Source organism: Astyanax mexicanus, chromosome 1 (genome assembly GCF_023375975.1).
Source record: "Astyanax mexicanus isolate ESR-SI-001 chromosome 1, AstMex3_surface, whole genome shotgun sequence".
NCBI lineage: Eukaryota > Metazoa > Chordata > Actinopteri > Characiformes > Acestrorhamphidae > Astyanax > Astyanax mexicanus.
In genome coordinates this window covers 126,363,952-126,386,203 of record NC_064408.1, presented here as the reverse complement: position 1 = coordinate 126,386,203, position 22,252 = coordinate 126,363,952, and the positions used below count along the sequence as shown (strand labels likewise).

The 22,252-nt window shown below is 34.1% G+C and overlaps 1 protein-coding gene across 2 annotated transcripts; it reads left to right on the top strand.

Annotated features, from left to right (window-relative positions):
* The first annotated feature begins 1,363 nt into the window (after nucleotides 1-1,363).
* Nucleotides 1,364-13,804, top strand: LOC125784821 (CKLF-like MARVEL transmembrane domain-containing protein 7). Of its 2 annotated transcripts, XR_007427421.1 has the most exons (6): nucleotides 1,364-1,618; nucleotides 7,846-8,022; nucleotides 8,843-8,941; nucleotides 10,094-10,175; nucleotides 11,672-12,992; nucleotides 13,119-13,804. XR_007427421.1 is itself a non-coding variant. In XM_049468578.1 (5 exons), exons 1-5 carry the CDS (start codon nucleotides 1,496-1,498, stop codon nucleotides 11,683-11,685), a joined length of 495 nt encoding a protein of 164 aa, XP_049324535.1. In that variant the 5' UTR covers nucleotides 1,364-1,495; the 3' UTR covers nucleotides 11,686-13,804. The 2 variants fall into 2 exon arrangements, 1 of the variants encoding a protein (XP_049324535.1); XM_049468578.1 differs by having other exon boundaries at nucleotides 11,672-13,804.
* Nucleotides 13,805-22,252: the final 8,448 nt, after the last annotated feature.

Genomic DNA, 22,252 nt, shown 5'->3' with positions numbered 1-22,252 from the left:
TTTATTATTTTTAGACTTTTTTTTATTATTTATTTATTTATATAGTTATATATTTTTTCTTGTATTTGTTTCTTATTATCAAGACAAATAATCCTGACCAATGCCTTTATAATATGTATATATGTTTTCTTTTATATATTTTCTTTCTTTAACCCTCCTGTTATTTTACGGCTCAAATTGACCCGTTTTAAAGTTTAAAGATAATTTAAAAATAGCTACAAGAATTTTTAGTACAGTATGAAAGTTCTCCTGCTTGCATTAATTAGAGTAATCAACATAAAATATGAAAAATATGAAAACAAAAATCACATATTTGCAAAAACTAAAACAAAATTGCAATGTTATGTTTCAATTTTATAGGTTGGTCTTTTAAAAGTAAAAAAGTAATGAAACATTAAAAAAGTTAACTTATTTTTTGATTAAAAACTGGTTAATTATCCTAATTAAACCGTTAGCCTTTAGAGGTAAGGAACACCATTGCACTAAATGTTGATACCAATAATTATTAATAGAATTAGAAATAAAATAATAATAATAATTATTATAGTAATAATAATAAAAAGAAGAGGCTACACAATGTATGTTAATTGTTTATTTACATGCATTAATAATCCTGCTGTGTTCTACATATTGCACATTTTTTGTTAAAATAAAAACAAGTTAAAATAAAATAGGTTTATATTCTATACAAAACATTAGCTTGTGCGAAATGGCAAAACACGAACAAGCTCTTACATCTCCCTCATCAGCTGACTAAAAACTACTTGACTTGACTTGACTTAAGTTGTGGGGATGACTTATTAAGGCGTAGGAATGAGATAATGAAGTCATGGGTATAATTAGGATAATTAAGTTGTGGAGATGACTTATTAAGGCGTGGGAACAAGATAATGAAGTCATGGGTATATTAATGATAATTAAGTTGTGGGGATGACTTATTAAGGCATGGGAACAAGATACTGAAGTCATGGGTCTAATAAAGATAATTAGGTTGTGGGATTGACTTACTAAGGCGTTGGAACAAGATAATGAAGTCATGGGTATAATAAAGATAATTGCGTTGTGGTGATGATTTTTGAGGCATGTGAACAAGATAATTAAGTTATTGGGGGTGACTTATTAAGGCGTGAGAATGAGATAATTAAGTTATCCACTTTTTTGAAAAAAAAAATATATATGTATTTAAGTACATGAAAGTTGTTTCACATTCATTATTCATAGTTATTATACAAGTATTAGATATTTTTATAAATATTATTATTTTTGTTTTTGACTTATTTAGTATTATTTATTATTAGCCAATCAGAACTCAGGGGGCGTGGCTTCCCGGAATACGGGCGGTGAGTTCGCCCCTCCCCCTCTCAGTCACACCCATAGTGAGAGTGCAGTGTTTAGGGCGGATTTTCCTCGTGGGTTCAGTCAGAACCAGAACCTCCACCCGCGGCTCTCATCCAAACTACAGCCGACCTACAGCCTCCATCTCCGGCCAGCCGCCATGTCCCATACCGTGGTCACCACCCGGACCACCACCACCACCAGCAGCTCCTCCGCCGACGGAGGCTTCCTCAACCTCGGCTACATCAGGACTTTCCCCGGGCTGCTGAAACTCGCGCAAGTGGTGAGAAAAACTCACTATTATACAGTACTGAACTATAATGTACTGAACTATACTGGTCTGAACTATACTGGTCTGAACTATAGTGTACTGAACTATACTGGTCTGAACTATAGTGTACTGAACTATACTGTACTGAACTATACTGTACTGAACTCTCTAATTACTGCTGTTAAATCAGTAATATACACTACTGAACTATACAGTACTGAACTATACTGTACTGAACTATAGTGTACTGAACTATACTGGTCTGAACTATAATGTACTGATCTACACTGTACTGAACTATACTGGACTGAACTATACAGTACTGAACTATACTGTACTGAACTATAGTGTACTGAACTATACTGGACTGAACTATACAGTACTGAACTATACTGTACTGAACTATAGTGTACTGAACTATACTGGACTGAACTATACAGTACTGAACTATACTGTACTGAACTATAGTGTACTGAACTATACTGGTCTGAACTATAATGTACTGATCTACACTGTACTGAACTATACTGGTCTGAACTATACAGTACTGAACTATACTGGTCTGAACTATACTGTACTGAACTATACTGGACTGAACTATACAGTACTGAACTATACTGGACTGAACTATACAGTACTGAACTATACTGGACTGAACTATAATGTACTGATCTACACTGTACTGAACTATACTGGACTGAACTATACAGTACTGAACTATACTGGACTGAACTATACAGTACTGAACTATACTGGACTGAACTATAATGTACTGATCTACACTGTACTGAACTATACTGGACTGAACTATACAGTACTGAACTATACTGGACTGAACTATAATGTACTGATCTACACTGTACTGAACTATACTGGACTGAACTATACAGTACTGAACTATACTGTACTGAACTATAGTGTACTGAACTATACTGGACTGAACTATACAGTACTGAACTATACTGTACTGAACTATAGTGTACTGAACTATACTGGTCTGAACTATAATGTACTGATCTACACTGTACTGAACTATACTGGTCTGAACTATACAGTACTGAACTATACTGGTCTGAACTATACTGTACTGAACTATACTGGACTGAACTATACAGTACTGAACTATACTGGTCTGAACTATAGTGTACTGAACTATACAGTACTGAACTATACTGTACTGAACTATACTGTACTGAACTCTCTAATTACTGCTGTTAAATCAGTAATATACACTACTGAACTATACAGTACTGAACTATACTGTACTGAACTATACAGTACTGAACTATACTGGACTGAACTATACAGTACTGAACTATACTGTACTGATCTACACTGTACTGAACTATACTGGTCTGAACTATAATGTACTGATCTACACTGTACTGAACTATACTGGTCTGAACTATAGTGTACTGAACTATACTGGACTGAACTATACAGTACTGAACTATACTGTACTGAACTATACTGTACTGAACTCTCTAATTACTGCTGTTAAATCAGTAATATACACTACTGAACTATACAGTACTGAACTATACTGTACTGAACTATACAGTACTGAACTATACTGGACTGAACTATACAGTACTGAACTATACTGTACTGAACTATACTGTACTGAACTCTCTAATTACTGCTGTTAAATCAGTAATATACACTACTGAACTATACAGTACTGAACTATACTGGACTGAACTATACAGTACTGAACTATACTGTACTGAACTATACTGTACTGAACTCTCTAATTACTGCTGTTAAATCAGTAATATACACTACTGAACTATACAGTACTGAACTATACTTTACTGAACTATACAGTACTGAACTATACTGGACTGAACTCTCTAATTACTGCTTTTAAATCAGTAATATACACTACTGAACTATACAGTACTGGACTATACAGTACTGAACTATACTGTACTGAACTATACAGTACTGAACTATACTGTACTGAACTATACAGTACTGAACTATACTGTACTGAACTATACAGTACTGAACTATACTGGACTGAACTCACTTATTACTGCTTTTAAATCAGTAATATACACTACTGAACTATACAGTACTGGACTATACAGTACTGAACTATACTGTACTGAACTATACAGTACTGAACTATACTGTACTGAACTATACAGTACTGAACTATACTGTACTGAACTATACAGTACTGAACTATACTGGACTGAACTCACTTATTACTGCTTTTAAATCAGTAATATACACTACTGAACTATACAGTACTGGACTATACAGTACTCAACCTTCTAATAACTGCTGTTAAACTGGACCAGGATCAGTCTGATCTCACTGTAGAACACTGTCATAAACAGTACTGAAATAAACAGTACTGAACTGCACTAAACTGTACTATACAGTACAGAAGTAAACTGTACAGAACTGTACTATACAGTACTAAAATTTACTGTACTGAACTATACTATACAGTATTGAACTGCACTATATAGAACTGAACTGTAGTATACAGTACTGAACTGCACTAATCTGTACTAAACTGTAGAGAACTGTACTATACTGTACAGAAGTAAACTGTACTAAACTTTATATAACTGTAAAGTAAACTGTACTAAACTGTTCTGAACTGAACTAAACAGTACTGAACTGTACTAAACTTTATTATTGATACTTTAGTATTATACAGTACAAAACTATACAGAAATGTACTATACACAACTGAACTGTTCTAAACTGTACTATACAGTAATGAACTGTACTAAATTGTACTATATAGGTCTGAACTGTACTGAACTATACAGAACTGTACTGTACAGTACTGAATTGTTCTAAACTGTATTATACAGTACTGACCAGTACTTAATTATACGATACAGTTCTGAACTGTACTAAACTGTACTATTCAGTACTGAATTGTACTGAACTGTACTATACAGTACTGAACTGTACTAAACTGTCCATAACTGTACTAAACTGTATTATACAGTATTTAGTTCAGTTTAGTACAGTTCTGTACTGTAAAATACAGTTCAGTACAGTAGAGTTTAGTTCAGCTTAGTACAGTATTGAACTGTAATATTTAGTACTGAACTGTACTAAACTGAACTAAACTATAGTGTACTATACATATATAGAGTCCTGTAGAGTCCTGCAGAGTCCTATAGAGTCCTGTAGAGTCATGTAGAGGTCTGTTAGGTCCTGTATACTCCTATAGAGGTCTACAGAGTCCTGTAGAAGTCTGTAGGGGTCTGTAGAGTCCTGTGGAGTTCTGTAGAGTCCTGTAGAGGTCATACAGAGTCCTGTAGAGGTTATACAGAGTCCTGTAGAATTCTGTAGAGTCCTGTGGAGTTCTGTAAAGTCCTGTAGAGGTCTGTAGAGGTCTGTATAGTCCTGTAGAGCCAGTGGGAGGGAAGGTGTGGAGCTCAGGAGTGAGGGATCAGTAACAATGGGCCTCTGTGGGTTCAGGCCGTTGGCAGGCCGGGCCTGTGAGTGTATCCAGTGTGTATTCAGCAGGGCGGTGTGTATTCAGGGTAATGTTTGTGTCCAGAAATGAAACGCAGCTGAATTAGGTCATGGAAAAGTGTCGACCTGCAGGAAACACTCTGTATACACTGCATAAATAGAGTTAAACCAAGTTTTAACATGTAAAATTAACTTGTTTTAAATCAATAACTCTTATGTTATTCTCTAATAAGAATGTGAGTCTTACTAAGCATTGTAAAAGTGCACTGCAAAAAAAAAACTATTGGTAAAAACTAGATAAAATATATGTAAATGCTTAAATCAAAGTGGCAGTCTGTGTTATTTTGTTTTTAAACTAAAAGCAAACTCATTTCTGAGTGGGGAAGAATATGGATAAAATATTGTATTTAATGGTACCAGTGTACTAAACCACCATCCCTGCTAATATATAATCTAATATATTTATTCTAAAAACTGGCGTGTGGGGTCGCTTTTGGCGGGAGTTCTTCTTCTACGTCACACGTACAGCCTCTAAAAGAGGATCCGGCTCAGTTTTACTGAACGCGAGCGGCTGGTGGAGCAATGGAGACTTCAGAAGAGGAAACTCAGAGCTCAGTAGCTCATTCACTCATAGTAAAACCAAAGAAACGAGTGAAGTTTCTGACTGAACATAACCTGGAATCGGATTCATCTGCTCTGAAAGGAGACCGCATCACACCCGCACAGTTTAAAATGATTCTTCCGCATGCACGGTGTAATTACCCATTCTCACCAGAGAGGGAGCTAAATCCCCCAAATCCCAAAACTTACAGACTTTATGTTATGAACAGAGAGAGAAAAGCTTTCTAAAATGTTTATGCAGATGTTATGCATAAATCTGATTGCATTGCAATATGAACCTCATGCATTTTTGAGCTTCATCATTCATTTCAGAGAACAGTTCCTGGTATTAGCTTTGGCATGGTTTCAACATGTTTGTTTATGTATCTGCTTTAAAAAGTCCTATTCTATTGGCAGTTCGTCAGCAGTCAGAACTGAATGGACAGTCTGTTTGAGTGTGCATTTGCACATCTGTGTCAGCAGTGGATGAAGCTTAAAGTAAACGTAGCATTCATTAGAAGGACTGTAGTCTCTGGATGAGCTCAGGGATGATACTGGGTTTGGTGTGTGTCATGTTTTTAGTGATGAAACAGGAAACTGCAGCTGATGTTACTCAACTCTAAACACAAGGCTCAGTATGAATATATATAGCTCAGCATGCTAATATATATGTAGCTACGCTAACTTTTCTACATGTTGCTGCTGAGCTAATCTGAGCTAACGGCTAAAGCTAAAGCTGTTTCCATGTGGGTCTTTATTTAAACGTGTAGGAAACAGTACTCACCACTCTTTGCCTTCATCTGTAACATCCCTAGTTTTTTCTAGATATTCTGATGATGAAAGTGTGAATGTGCTGTAAGTGTGTAAATGCTGCTGCAGTAGAGAGTAACTGCTTTATTATAAAAACTTTGAAAATTGATTTTTTAATTTATATTAGAACCAGCTGTAAGTTGTTGTTGCTGTTGTTAACCAATGAATACTTTGCTAGAAAATCCCCCCATCTTTTTTTAAACAGTATATTATTTTTTTTTCTTCATTTTTTTTGGACTTTTTTCAGTTTTTATGTTTTTTAAGTTTTCCTTAAAATTCATGGCAGTTTCCTGCAATGTTTTCTACACTGTATTTTGAACTATTTCGGGTTTAGCCTGCACTTGAAGAGTTTAAAAAGCAAAAAAAAGGTAAAAGATGGGAGTGATTTTAACCAGTTGTGTATATATATGTAAGATTATCTTCATATTAGGGGTGGGCGATATGGCCCTAATATAATATCACAATATTTCAAGGTATGTTTGCAATATCGATACTCTTGGCGATAAGAAAAAAAACACTGAATAACAAATTAAATTATTTAAAGAATACACTACTGCAACAAAATGAAAATTTAATTGTATTATTGCATACGATACAATATGAAATGGCACACCCCTAACTGAGATATAAAAAAAATACAAGAGTTTTATCAGATTCGTAACAGAATAACTCTAAATATCTCCATATATCCAGGATTAAAGTAGAATAAATGATACTGGACAGATATAATCTGTATCTAGTAGATATATAATGAGAAATAATGAGAACAGTGTGAATTTTTCTTTTGATAAAAACAGTAAAAATGATAGTGATAATTAGGGGTGGGTGATATGGCACCATATTTCAGGGTTTAATATATATGGAAAAAATATGAGATCACTTAAAAAAATGATGCATTTCTTTGATTTTACCAAATTGAAAACCTCTGGAATATAATCAAATTTTTACACCAGGAGTAAAGCAGCATAATGTTATCCAAAAGCAGTGTGTAAGACTGGTGGAGGAGAACATGATGCCAAGAAGCATGAACAAAAACTGTGATTAAAAACCACCAGGGTTATTCCACCAAATATTGATTTCTGAACTCTTAAAACTTTGTGAATATGAACTTGTTTGTTTTCTTTGCATTATTTGAGGTCTGAAAGCTCTGCATCTTTTTTTTTTTTTTATTTCAGTCATTTCTCATTTTCTGTAAATAAATGCTCTAAATGAGAATATTTTTATTTGTAATTTGGGAGAAATGCTGTCTGTAGTTTATAGAATAAAACAACAATGTTCATTTTACTCAAACATAAACCTATAAATAGCCAAATCAGAGAAACTGATTCAGAATCTGAAGTGCTCTCTTCATTTAGAATATAATTTTGTTTTTGCAGGTAACTCTTCTGATTGCGTTCCTGTGTATTCACTGTGCTCCTGGATGGACGGATCTTTCAGCTTTCCGGTACTTTGAGGTCGTCACAGTGTGGTTCCTCATCGCCTTCCTCATCTTCCTCCTCATGTACATCCTCAGACTACAGTCCAAAATCCCCTGCATTAACTGGACCCTGACCGTGAGCTCACTTTTAATCTTTTAACAGACTGTAATACACTACAGGAAGCGTAGGGGGCGCTCTATTATGCTCTATAATGCTCTATAATGTTCATATGATACACAACACGCTCATTCTGATAGACTGTAATACACTACAGGAAGAGTAGGAGGCGCTGTATAATGCTCTATAATGTTCATATGATCCACAACATGCTCATTCTGACAGACTGTAATACACTACAGGAAGCATAGGGGGCGCTCTATTATGCTCTATAATGCTCTATAATGTTCATATGATACACAACACGCTTATTCTGACAGACTGTAATACACTACAGGAAGTGTAGGGGGCGTTCTATAATGCTCTATAATGCTCATATGATCCAAAACACGCTCATTCTGACAGACTGTAATACACTACAGGAAGCATAGGGGGCGCTCTATAATGCTCTATAATGCTCATATGATCCAAAATACGCTCATTCTGACAGACTGTAATACACTACAGAAAGTGTAGGGGGCGCTCTATAATGCTCTACAATGCTCTATAATGCTCTATAATGTTCATATGATCCACAACACGCTCATTCTGACAGACTGTAATACACTACAGAAAGTGTAGGGGGCGCTCTATAATGCTCTATAATGTTCATATGATTCACAACACGCTCATTCTGACAGACTGTAATACACTACAGGAAGCGTAGGGGGCGCTCTATAATGCTCTATAATGTTCATATGATCCACAACACGCTCATTCTGACAGACTGTAATACACTACAGGAATAGTAGGGGGCGCTCTATAATGCTCTATAATGTTTGTATTGTTATTGTTACAGGAGTTTCTGCACTATGCTGTGGGCACCATCCTGGTCTTCATTGCTTCTATAGTAGCTGCAGTGAAAAGTGGTGGCCACTCTGCGCTCGTAGCTGGATCTGTGAGTATTTGTATCGGATTTTTCGTTATTACCGTCTTTTTCGTGCTATAAGATGCTCTTAAAATCCTTTAGTTTTCCCATAAATCATCAGCGCGCCTTATAATCCGGTGCTCCTTATGTATGAATTCTATCAGTCAGGTATTAAGGAGCAGTAAATACACTCTGCTGAAGGACAGAGTTATACAGGAGTTTTAGTGAAGTTTCTCCAGCACCAAGGCTGGAGCAGCATTAACATTACTAGTGTCGCTTAATGTGCCGTATAATCCAGTGTGCTTTATGTATGTAAGTAGAGCAGAAAATAGACATGTATTGATAGTGCGCCTCATAATCCAGTGCGCCTTATAGTCCATTCTGCTCTGAGGTTCATTATTGGTGACCTTACGCTGCTCACCACTGCTCACTATACCATAGAGCTGATTGGTCCTCACTAGCTGCACCAAGAGGATCTCATTGGCTAGTTTTTGTTTATAAAGCACTTTCTGGCCATTTGCCAGCTTATATCTCTTCTTTAATCTCATTTAATAACAGTTATTATCAGACTCGCTCCAGTGGCTGGATCACCTGACAGGTACCGAGAGTTTTTAGTGAACTGTGATTGTTTTAAACGAGTTTTTAAAATGAGTTTTTAATGTTTAATTTATTTTTAATTTATTTCTTATTACTTTTATTTATTTATTTTTTTTACTCTAATATTCATTTCACTTTACTTTTACTATTGCCTTTTTATTTAGCTTATATTTTATAAATTCTTTACATTTCATCTGCCAATTTTGTTTTTTGTGGTCTTTTAGAATTTTGTATTTTACATATATGTTTTATACATATATATTTCACTATTTTATTCCTTATTATTTCTTATTTCTTGTTAAATCTCTTTTTTTTTAATCTCTTTGATGCTGTAAATGCTCTGCAACATTTTTTTTTTTACCACTTGTTTACCACAGAGAAAATAAAGGTTGATTAATTGATTGAACCAGAAGAAAGTGTGGGAGCGTAACGATTAGCATAGTAAAAATGTAGATAAATAAAAAGCATATGTATATATTGTTTTACATTTACATATATAAGAAGACACACCACACACAAACTACATGCCAGGCACTAATATACAGTATTTTTATATCTTGTTTTTTTTGTTTGTTTTTTTTGTAGGTTTTTGGTTTTATTGCGACGTTTCTTCTGGCGATCAGCTTATGGACATCATACAAGGTCACGTGTGGCTCTCAGCCAACCAGTAAGTCTCATTCTCTATATGTATATATTTATTAGACGTGTAAAAGAATATACTGATATATTGATATCAGTATTGGAATATTATATTATGCAATACTGTTATATTTTTGTATAACACAGTATTGTTTATTTATTACAGTAATAGTTATAGTATATGAACAAGTTTTGCATCCCATGACTTTTGCCACGTCTCAAAGGAAGCTAAAGAAGAATGCTGCATTGGCCTCTGGGATATGTGGGCGGGGTCTCCTGCATTGAATGTGGGTGTAGGATCTGGATTTGTGGGAGGGGCTCGATTGCTAATTTAAATGGGCAATTTTAGCCAGAAGCTGCTGGTCACCATCATTACCCCCCCTACTATTAGCCTCACTCACAAGATAAAACCTTACAGCGTATACAGCCATCCCTTGAGGTACCACTTAAACAAGATCAAATTACATACATACTGTCATGGACAAAAGTCATGGGACACCTGCACATTCACTGTTTCTTTTGAAATCAAGTATATTTAAAAAAAGGTAACTGCCTTTTAAGATATTTTATCGATATTTTATCATTTTATCAATTACATTTTCTTGTCGTATCGACAATATGCATATCAAAAAAATTCACCAATATTAAAAAAAACACTGACCCAAATCCACTCTATTTCACACAGATTACAGGGGGTGTTAAAAATGTTAAATTATATGATATGCAGCAAAAATGTCATATAAATAATTTTATTATGCATAAAAAAAGAGTATTTCAATAGGAGTTTTTTTTAAGAAACTGCGACTACTGGTACCTATTGACCTATGTATTACTCCGCCACATACAGGTGACCTAGCAACGATGCAGCGCTTACAAGCCAAACAGTGCAGCTACAAACAGAGCAGCAATGGATCTATTTTAATTGGCGGAGTTTTTATGACCTAACAGATCCTATTTTCTCCTCCTCTTTAACTTTAAATCTTTCAATAAACAGCGATAATGGAACTGTGGTATAATCACAATAATACGTAATTCGAGGTTCGTGCTAAAATGCAGCACAGCAGTGCCAATATTTCACAATATAGCACGAACCTCGGGTGTATTATTACGATTATACCACAGTTTGTGTTATTGTGTTTGTAGCTGTGCTGTTTGGCTTGTAAGCGCTGCATGGTTGCTAGGTTACCTGTATGTGGCGGAGTAATACATGGAGAGCTTCGTTTACAGTGCATTACCTGCTGATAATGGCACTCAAAAACGCCTCTTAGCCAATTACATTGCAGGGTCGGAACTAACTGTTGTATAATCTGTTGTATTGCCCAGCTCTATCAGTTTGTGATTATGAAAAAAAACAAGGGTGGTGTATTTTATACCGTTCGTAACGATATCAGAATTATATCGTAATATTGACAGAAATGAAAAAAGTACGTAATGATATAAAATTTTGCCGTATCGTCCTGCCCTAAGGTGAAAATTTGAGTTAACCTCGCCGCTCTCTAACTGCTGTATTATTGTGATTTTCAGGTGCAGCTGTGTAACAGGATGTGATGGGGTGAGCAGGAATGTTCCGGTAGCTGTTCAAGCGCCTCAAAAGTATTCAACCCCCTCCTGCAGTTCTGCAGTACGAGAGATTTTATGTGACGATACTCCTTAAAGCTGCAGTCTGGCCTTAATGGAACTGCACAGCTAAGTAGCACTTCAATACACAGCTCTGGAAAAAAAATAAGAGAGAACTTAAAAATGATGAGTTTCTTTGATTTTACCAAATTGAAAACTTCTAGAATATAATCAAGAGGAAGATGGATGATCACAAACCATCAAACCACCAAACTGAACTGCTTGAATTTTTGCACCAGGAGTAAAGCAGCATAAAGTTATCCAAAAGCAGTGTGTAAGACTGGTGGAGGAGAACATGATGCCGAGATGCATAAAAAATCAGCAAATATTGATTTCGGAACTCTTAAAACTGAAATGTCTCCTCCTTTTTTCCCAGAGCTGTATAAATATTGTAGTTTTATAAAATAGCAGCACAAATATTACATACACAGGTAGTCTGAGACACACTTCAAACAGATTCAAATCTGATTGATCCCTCAGATCACTTCAAAAGCTGGTCTGAAACACATGGTCTCAAAACACTTTAGAGGTGGTCCTTCAAAAGGTGGTCTGAGACTCATTTACTGTAAAAACAAATCCAATACCTCAGAAAACTTCAGAAGATGGTCTGAGACGCACTTAAAACAGACATGAATTGGATAGCTCACTCAAACTGTTCACTTCAGAAGGTGGACTGAGACGCACTTAAAACAGATTCAAATCAGCTTAATTCCTCAAACCACTTCAGGAGGTGGTCTGAAATGCATTTAAAACAGACCCAAATAGGATTGATTACTTAAAAAACTTTAGAAGGTGGTCTGAGACGCATTTAAATCAGAAACAAATCAGATCACTCACTCAAACCAATTCAGGAGGAGGTCAGAGACACACTTCAAACAGATACAAATCTGAAAACTCAAACTGTTTACTTCAGGAGTTTGTCTGAGACGCATTTAAAACAGACACAACTTGGATTAATCTGTAAAATCACTTTAGAAGGTGGTCTGAGACACATTTAAAACAGATACAAATCAGATCAATTACTCAAACCCCTTCAGGAGATGGTCTGAGACGCAGTTTAAACAGACCAGAATTCGATTGATCACTCAAACCACTTCAGAAGGTGATCTGAGACCCATTTACTGTAAAACAGAGACAAATCCAATACTTTAAACCACTTCAGGAGATGGTCTGAGACACACTTAAAACAGATACAATCCGATCAATCATTCGAACCACAATTGAGGAGGTGGTCTGAGACACATTTACTGTAAAACAGATACAAATCCAATACTTTAAACCACTTCAGGAGATGGTCTGAGACACACTTAAAACAGATACAATCCGATCAATCATTCGAACCACAGTTGAGGAGGTGGTCTGAGACACATTTACTGTAAAACAGATACAAACCCGATCCCTCAAAACACTTCAGAAGATGCTCTGAGACACACTTAAAACATTGATCATTCAAACTCTGCACTTTAGGTGGTCTGAGACGAACTTGAGCTACATATTAATGCAGTAGCAGCGCATCCATCTCCATAACATGCATTCAACGACCAAAACTTACGGATTTAATCCAGATATTACAAGCAGAAAGTGAACCGGTTTAAAAGGGCATGAACATTGCAGTTAGCATCATGCTAACTCGTGTTGGTGAACATATAGCTTCCGGTACTGTATAGCTATATTAGCTTTGTAGCTCCAGTGGAAAACTACAGGTTTTAAGGTTAAACTGCTGCTTTAAGGAGGAGAGTTTGGGATTTGATTTTATGCTGCGGTTTGAAGGAGGGTCTTTGCTGAAGATGAAGATGAAGATGGAGGAGGAGGAGCTCCAGCTTTAGTTTAAATATTGTTTTATGAAGAAGAAGAAGAAGAAGAAGCTGGAGGGTCATTTATTTACTGTTTACACTTATTTATTGTAGAGAATCTGAGTTAAATTCACACAGTCTGTGCTTTTACAGTAACTCTGAGCAGTTCAGTATTATAATTTTTCTACACGATGTCTCTCTGCTCTTAATTATTGACTGAAAATATAAAATTTCCACAGTTCCAGTCTTTCAGTCTCTGTGTTTCTCTGTGTTTCTCTGTGTTTTCGGGTGTTGCTTTGTTTAAAACAGGGTTTTTACAGCAGTAAAAACAGTGAAAGGTTGAAGAACCGCTGGTTTATTAAAAGCCTGTTATGATATCTGTGAGGAATGTTGCTGGGTGGAGCTCAGCAGAGGCTGGAGAAAATTCCTGCTTTTAAAAGGGAAGAGTGGAGGAGGAAGGAAGGAAGGAAGGAGCTGATTGCAGACGAGAGGAAACTCCATCTGTTAAAGAGACACTCTGTAGAAATTAAAATAACACAACCTAATATCACTACACCAGATTATAAAGCGAATTAATCAATAAACATCTATTTTCTGCTCTATTTTCATACACAAGGAGCACCGGAATATAAGGTGCATTATGCGACACTAGTAAGGGACAGGGGTGTCACCATGTTTTACTATGTTTTAAGTTAAGTAAACAAAACTGTCATTCTTAAAAAAAAGTTAATCTACACAGATTTCTCCTGAAAACTGTTTATTTGGGTGAGTAAAGCGCTTCCGTTTATTTACAGTAAGCTTAGATTTCCAGATTCCCACTAAGGCTGGGGGCAGCAGCATTAGCATCAACAGCTAACTGCTAGAGCTAGTAAATGCCTCCCGATAGCGCTACTCTGAGGAACCCTGGGTGTTCCAGTAAAACTAGGGCGGTATCAGCTAGCGGTTCTTCCCGCTAGCTTGTTTTAACAAGGTAAACACACAGACTACAGTCTGAAAATACTCAGCTCTGAATGGAGTAAAAGCTAGTGTTAAGTGCTGCAGTTAGCGGGTAATGCTAATGCTGCTCCAGCAGTGCTAGCAGAGGTTAGCAGCAGGCTACAGGCTGATAATACTCACCTCTGAACAGACACTAAAGTGAAAAGTAACTAATGTAAACTTTTTAGGTATACATTTAACACATAACAGAAATTTAACACATGCAGAAATATCGACTCGTATAAACTCGTTTGGATAAAGTATAGTTTTATCATAAAAAGCACAGTTTCATAAAATAATACTATACTGCTATATTTTTACTAAGTACATCCCCAGTATAAAATCAGCACAGCCAAATAAAGTATACTTTTTAAAAGTAGACTGAAATACAGATTAAGTATTTAATCTCACATCCTCACACTCTTCTATAGAGGGACCATTGAGAGCATCTTGAGCAGCTGCATCACTGCCTGGTTTGGGACCTGCACCGTCTCTGACCGCAAGACCCTCCAGCGTATTGTGAAGACAGCTGAGAGGATCATCGGCGTCTCTCTCCCCTCCATCACGGACATTTACACCACCCGCAGCATCCGCAAAGCAACCAGCATTGTGAATGACCCCACTCATCCCTCACACGAACTGTTCTCCCTCCTGCCTTCGGGAAGAAGGTACCGCAGCATCCGGTCCAGCACGACCAGATTCTGCAACAGCTTCTACCCCCAAGCCATCAGACTCCTCAACTGCAGAGACTGAACTGATGGTTTTTCTGTACATGCACACACACTCTTACCCCACTTACCCCAGAAAATGGAAAGCACTAAAAACCCTACTACCTCACTGGACTCTATTGCACACTGTGTAATAGAGGTAATTACTACCTCACCTGGTCTTTTTTGCACACTGCATAATTTGCACACTGTCTTGTTATTTATTATTCTTTGTCTGTATTGTGTTGTATTGTCTGTCTGCACTTTTGTACTGTTGCACTATTGTTCTGTCTACACTGTGTTTATGTGCACCATGGTCCCTGGAGGAACGTTGTTTCGTTTCACTGTGTACTCTGTATATAGCTGAAATGACAATAAAAACCACTTTGACTTTGAAGTAGGTAAAAATGTATACTTGAATTATTGCACGTATAGATAGAGTACACTATTATTATATGTAAATACTCAACTTTTTGGCTTTTTTAAGGGGATGTAGATGTTGAGTAGTGTGTGGAGGGGTGGTAACTGGAGATGAGAGGTTATGGCGCTGCTGGGTAGAGTAAACAGTGAGGCCCGGGGGAGGAATTACCCAGCATGACTCACTGTTCCATATAAAAAACTCCAGAACCAGACTTTCCTCTCTACTCTTCTTCCACTCAGATCCTGTAGCTCCGCCCCTTCCCCCCATTTTCTGCAGATAAATGCTCTAAATGATGATATATTTACGTGGAATTTGGGGGAAATGTTGTGAGTTTCTTTGATTTTACTAATTTAAAAAGCTCTGGAATATAATCAAGAGGAAGATGGATGATCACAAACCATCAAACCACCAAACTGAACTGCTTGAATTTTTGCAGCAGGAGTAAAGCAGCATAAAGTTATCCAAAAGCAGTGTGTAAGACTGGTGGAGGAGAACATGATGCCAAGATGCATGAAAAAAAACTGTGATAAAAACCAGGATTATTCCACCAAATATTGATTATTTCTGAACTCTTAAAACTTTATGAATATGAACTTGTTTTCTTTGCATTATTTGAGGTCTGAAAGCTCTGCATCTTTTTTGTTATTTCAGACATTTCTCATTTTCTGCAAATAAATGCTCTAAATGACTTAAATGTTTTTATTTGGAATTCGGGAGAAATGTTGACTTTACTCAAACATAAAAAAGTGAAAGTATGAAAGTATGGTTTGGTCCATGATAAACATTTATGTATTCATAAATGAAAATTCTAATGATTTATTTTATATATATATTATAAATATATTTTTAATATATTTAATAAACAATCTATTTACTCTATTTAAGCCTCTCACAACATATTTTACAGAGCATTTACACAGACTTATAATGCCATTTAAAAAAAAACAGACATATATAGCACATACAACAACATATATATAATGCACGTTACCTGCTCTTATACATGGCGTTAAGTCGCCCCCTTTTGGCCAAAACACCAAACAGCAGTATCTGAACCTCTGTCCCTGTTCTTTATGTAAATCTGAGACAGAACATAATTATATTAATAAGATTTTTATGCTTAATATTATTAAAATATGCTGTGTTTTATATATTTATATATTTTTTTGTTATTACTAGAGCCATATTATTCTCTCTAATAAAAAGAATGCATTTATTCTTGTGGTTTTGGTTGTCCAAACAATGTCTGTTTCCCATCTTCTGGCTGTTTTTATCATGTTTTACAATAAAAAAATATATAGTTTGGTTTACACATGATATTAGAATAATATTATTTAAAATTTGTGTAAATATTTAAAATTATATGGCCTGTAAGTTATAATATTCAGATTCGTTCTGCTGTTTGGGATTTTTAAAGGTGAAAAGATAATACACACTGCATAACTTATAAATAAATGTATATATTTGTGTTGTATGTATCTCACAAACATCCAAACTGAAGATTATATGATATAAAATTATACAAGTAAACCCTGTAATATAAATGAAGATTAAACAGCAGGATAATACATTACACACTATATTCACTCAGCCTATATATATATATATATATATCATTTAACAGGTTGGCTGCTGTGGTGCTTATAAGCATTAGCTAAATGTATAAGCATAGCTAGGTGGTCGCTAAAGAAAGGGGTCGGTTGTCAAGGTGTTATTAGGTGGTTGCTAAGGTGTTGCAACCAACATCTATTGTATATTTATTGATTTCATATAAGATATAGTGGTCTTGTAGGTTACATGTATTTTGTTTAAAATTAATATATGTGTCAGATGCAGTTTTAAAAAATGTAAATATCATAATAATTTTTGTGGGAAACTTTTGAGCTTCCTGTAAAATTTTCCCACAACAATTATTATGATATTTACATTTTTTAAAACTGCATCTGTTCATGTTGTTCCAGTTCGAAAATAAACATCATTGTTTTAAAATGGTAGGCAAAATGTTAAAGTAAGACATAATTCTGGGATAAAAAAGTCACTTTTAAGTGGTTTTATGTCATTTTAAGTCAAGAAAACAAACATATTACCTATCTAATGTGTCTATTTAAGTAATTTAACTAATTTTAGCTTATCAATATGTGAAGAAAATTAATCTTTTTAGGGATTGCTGTGAAACATTACTGTAAGTTAAAATGTCTACAATATGCTGTTATATTGAGTTTCCTATTTAGAGAGAGCACTTCAGTTTCTGAATCAGTTTCTCTGATTTTGCTATTTATAGGTTTATGTTTGAGTAAAATGAACATTGTTGTTTTATTCTATAAACTACAGACAACATTTCTCCCAAATTCCAAATACAAATATTGTCATTTAGAGCATTTATTTACAGAAAATAAGAAATGTCTGAAATAACAAAAAAAGATTCAGAGCTTTCAGACCTCAAATAATGCAAAGAAAACAAAAAGTTCATATTCATAAAGTTTTAAAATTTCAGAAATCAATATTTGGTGGAATAACCCTGGTTGGTTTTTAATCACAGTTTTTGTTTCATGCATCTTGGCATCATGTTCTCTTCCTCCACCAGTCTTACACACTGCTTTTGGATAACTTTATGCTGCTTTACTCCTGGTGCAAAAATTCAAGCAGTTCAGTTTGGTGGTTTGATGGTTTGTGATCATCCATCTTCCTCTTGATTATATTCCAGAGGCTTTTAATTTGGTAAAATAAAAAAAACTCATCAATTTTAAGTGTTCTCTTGTTTTTTCCAGAGCTGTATATATATATTTATATATATTTACTAGCTGCTCAAGTTCTCCACTAGAGGGAGGCAGTTTATTGTTATAGTTGAAACTAACTGTGCATTACTGGATATATGATGAACTATTACCGTAGCTGTTTAAAGAGTTTTATGCAGTATATTATATATTACTTATATAATTAATAACATTAATATAATAATTTTTTTTTTCTTAAAATTAGTGCTTCTGTCAAGCTCGCAACAACATTAACAGAAACAAACTAATGCAAATCAATATATGTGTGTAAATATATGTGATGATTGGGTTTTTGTTAGCAGTGTTAGCTTTATGGCTTTGATTTGATTACATAACTTATTAAGTTATATTATTTAACTTATTATCTTATATTATCTATTATATACAGAAATCCAGAAACAAGACAAATGAACTACAAAATATAGACAATAAATACAAGACTCAAACTTTAAACAGTTTAGATACAAAATTTAATATAGTTTTATTCATACTTTTAGGTGGGTGGATACATTTTAATGCATATTTATATTTATGATAATGTTAATTATTATAATGTTAAACTGCAGCCTTCAGGCCACGTTCTACACACTTCCTTATGAAACATTTCCTGGTACTGTATTTAATGTTTAACTGTTTTAATGTTTTTTTTTGGTTTATTAAAAGACTTTAATTATTAATTATCTCCAGGATTTTCCTTAGAATTAGAGCTAGAATAGGTTTTTGTTCCATATAAAACATCTTCATGAAGATTTTTACACAAGAAGTTCTTCTCTCTCATATAAAGATAAATATCTCACCAGAAAGTCCCTTTCAGAATGAGCCATTTAAGGACTCTGTCACTTTTATGCAAATGAGCTATTTGCTGGCCACACCCCATGTTTACACTAAGCATTAACTTAACTTAATTGCGATAGAAGCATAAAACTCATTATTTAAAAGTTAATACATCCCTTATCTGCTAACTTGCCACAGACAGTAGGTACAGATCCCTTCCTCAGACGAAGTCTATTGGTTAATCCTGCTCTGTACTGTCTGAGATTCTGAACCAACTAAAACGTAGTTCTTACCAGTTTCTGCCCCTTTCAGAACGAGACATTTAATGGCTCTGCCACTTTTATGCAAATGAGCTGTTGCTTTCCACGCCCCATGTTTACCCTAAGCGCTTACCACAAGTTAGCATTAGCTCATGCTAAATGAAAAATCACAAACAAGCTAGTTCATGCTTAATCCTTTTAGACCCTGCATCCATTACAATAGACATCATGTATTTTCTTATTTTTTTATATTAATTTTATATTTATTGTATTAAATATTATATTTTGTTGCACATAACACTAATTGAGACCTGTTTTTGACTATAATACAATATATATAAATGAGCCAATAAAAAAGTTTATAAGCATATAAATTCATATCTTAGCCCCGCCCACTGCACTGAAAAAAAAAAAAACGGCACTAGAGCCAAAGAGGCAAATTAAAAGTGCTTATTTTTACTAATTGTATTAATTCTATGTAATTTAGAACACTTTTATCATGTGTATGTTTGTGTATAGTGATGGCTTCTGACAAAAAGGTGAAGTTCAAATCTAAATTAAAAAAGCACAGATGAACCAATAGATGAAAAAAGTTATTTATTATTTACTTATTTTAGTTAATTGGATTAAATGTTAATATAGATTCTATATTTTAATTTTGTGTGCATTGCATTATAATTCATATTTGTATTAATATTTTTTCAACACTGCCACATAAATCAGGTCTGAAAGGGTTAAATTTTAAATTTTATCTTCCTTATCTGCTGACTTGCCACAGACAGTAGGTACAGATCCCTCCCTCAGAAGAAGTCTGCTGGCTATTCCTGCTGTGTACTGTCTGAGGCTCTCAACCAGAAGAAGGGAATTGCCGATGTACATAAAATATTCAAACATCACACACACACACACACACACACACACACACACACACACACACACACACACACACACACACACACACACAGTTTAAACTGTAAACACTGAGCATTAAAAGCTGAGTATTAAAAGCCGTAGCCTGGAGGCCTCAGTTACGGTTATGAGGAACAGAACTTTCTGGAAGTTACTGTAACTAAACCGGCTCAACCTCTCTGAGAAATACCCAAATATTGACTCAGCGATCTGATCTCTTATCATATTAACGGTCATCATTTCTACAAAATAAGCCATGTTAATTTTATTTGCAATACATGCTTTCTAGTACATGCCATAATTTAGAAACAAATAGGAAAACATTCTAAACACAATTTTGGTGATTTAAAAAGATCATTTTAAATTCTATGGATTTGTACAATGTGTTGTTTTTAAATTTTAAATCATTAGTCTAGCTTGCAATTTCTAGAAAATGTATATTTTAACCTATTTCTAACTTATGCTTTCTAGAACATACTTTTTTATGCACAAAATGTCTTTAAAAAATAATAAATTAAAAAAGCAAAATGTTAAAATAAGACATAATTTTGTAAGTCATTTTTTAGTGATTTATGTAATTGACATAATTTTGAAATTCTTTGTCACTTTTAACTGATTTTATATCGATTTCCTGTTGTAACAAATGTTACCTAACTAATTTAAATGACTTAAGTAATTTTAGATAATCTGTAAATCATATCATTTTGAAAGTCAAATATATATTTTTTATTAAATATGTGCTCATTTTTAAATATGTGTTCATAATTTGTTGAACATGTAATTATTTTGAAATTTTATATAAAACAAATTCTACACAATAAAAAAACTATTTTAGAATTCTATGTAAAAATGTCTTAAAGATACATATGTTTTAATATATTTGTTTATTCATGGCAATCTGCTTAATTGAGACATCATTTTGGAATTCTTAGTCACTTTTAACTGATTTTATGTCATTTTCTTGTTGTAACAAATGTTACCTAACTAATTTAAGTCATTTTAGATTATCAGTACATCATATAATTTTAAAAGTCATATATTTTTTAATAAATATGTGCTCATTTTTAAATATGTGTTCATAATTTGTGGAACATGTCATTGTTTGGAATTCTAAGTCAAAAATCAAAAATAATTCTAAGTAACAATTTCTTAAAGATACATATTTTTTTAAAATATATTTGTTTATTCAAGGCTATCTGATAAAGTGAGACATCATTTTAAAATTCTTTGTCACTTTTAACTGATTTTATGTCAATTTCTTGTTGTAACAAATGTTACTTAACTAATTTAAATAATTTAACTTTTTAGGATTACCTAATATTTCAGGATTTCCTGGATATTCTCAGATATATTTAATGTTTCTCAGCTAAATTATCTAAAATATATTATATATACTGTACTGTAATTGTACTGCATTATAGATTGATACTAAACTCAATAAAACTATTAAAAAAAAAAACATATGGAGTTATTTATTTAACAAAAAAGTGTTAAGCGAACCAGAATATGTTATATATATATATATATATATATATATATATATATATATATATATATATATATATATATATATATATATATATATATATATATATTTAAAGCACATCTTGGCAAGAACTTCCCAAATAAGAAGAGAACAAAAAAAAAAAAAAAAATCAGTCAATCTGATGGAACTGGCACTCATCAGGAGCAGCCTCAGAAACCGCAGGTAAGAGTATTTTGGTTTCTTTTACACTTTTAAGTTACTACATGATTTTAATTCATAATAACTATATATTTTTTGAAAATAAAACATCAGATCTCTATAACACGTGAAGTTCCTCCTCATTGGCGGGGGCTGTTTGGTAGCCACGCCCCCTCTCTTTCTCTGCGTGG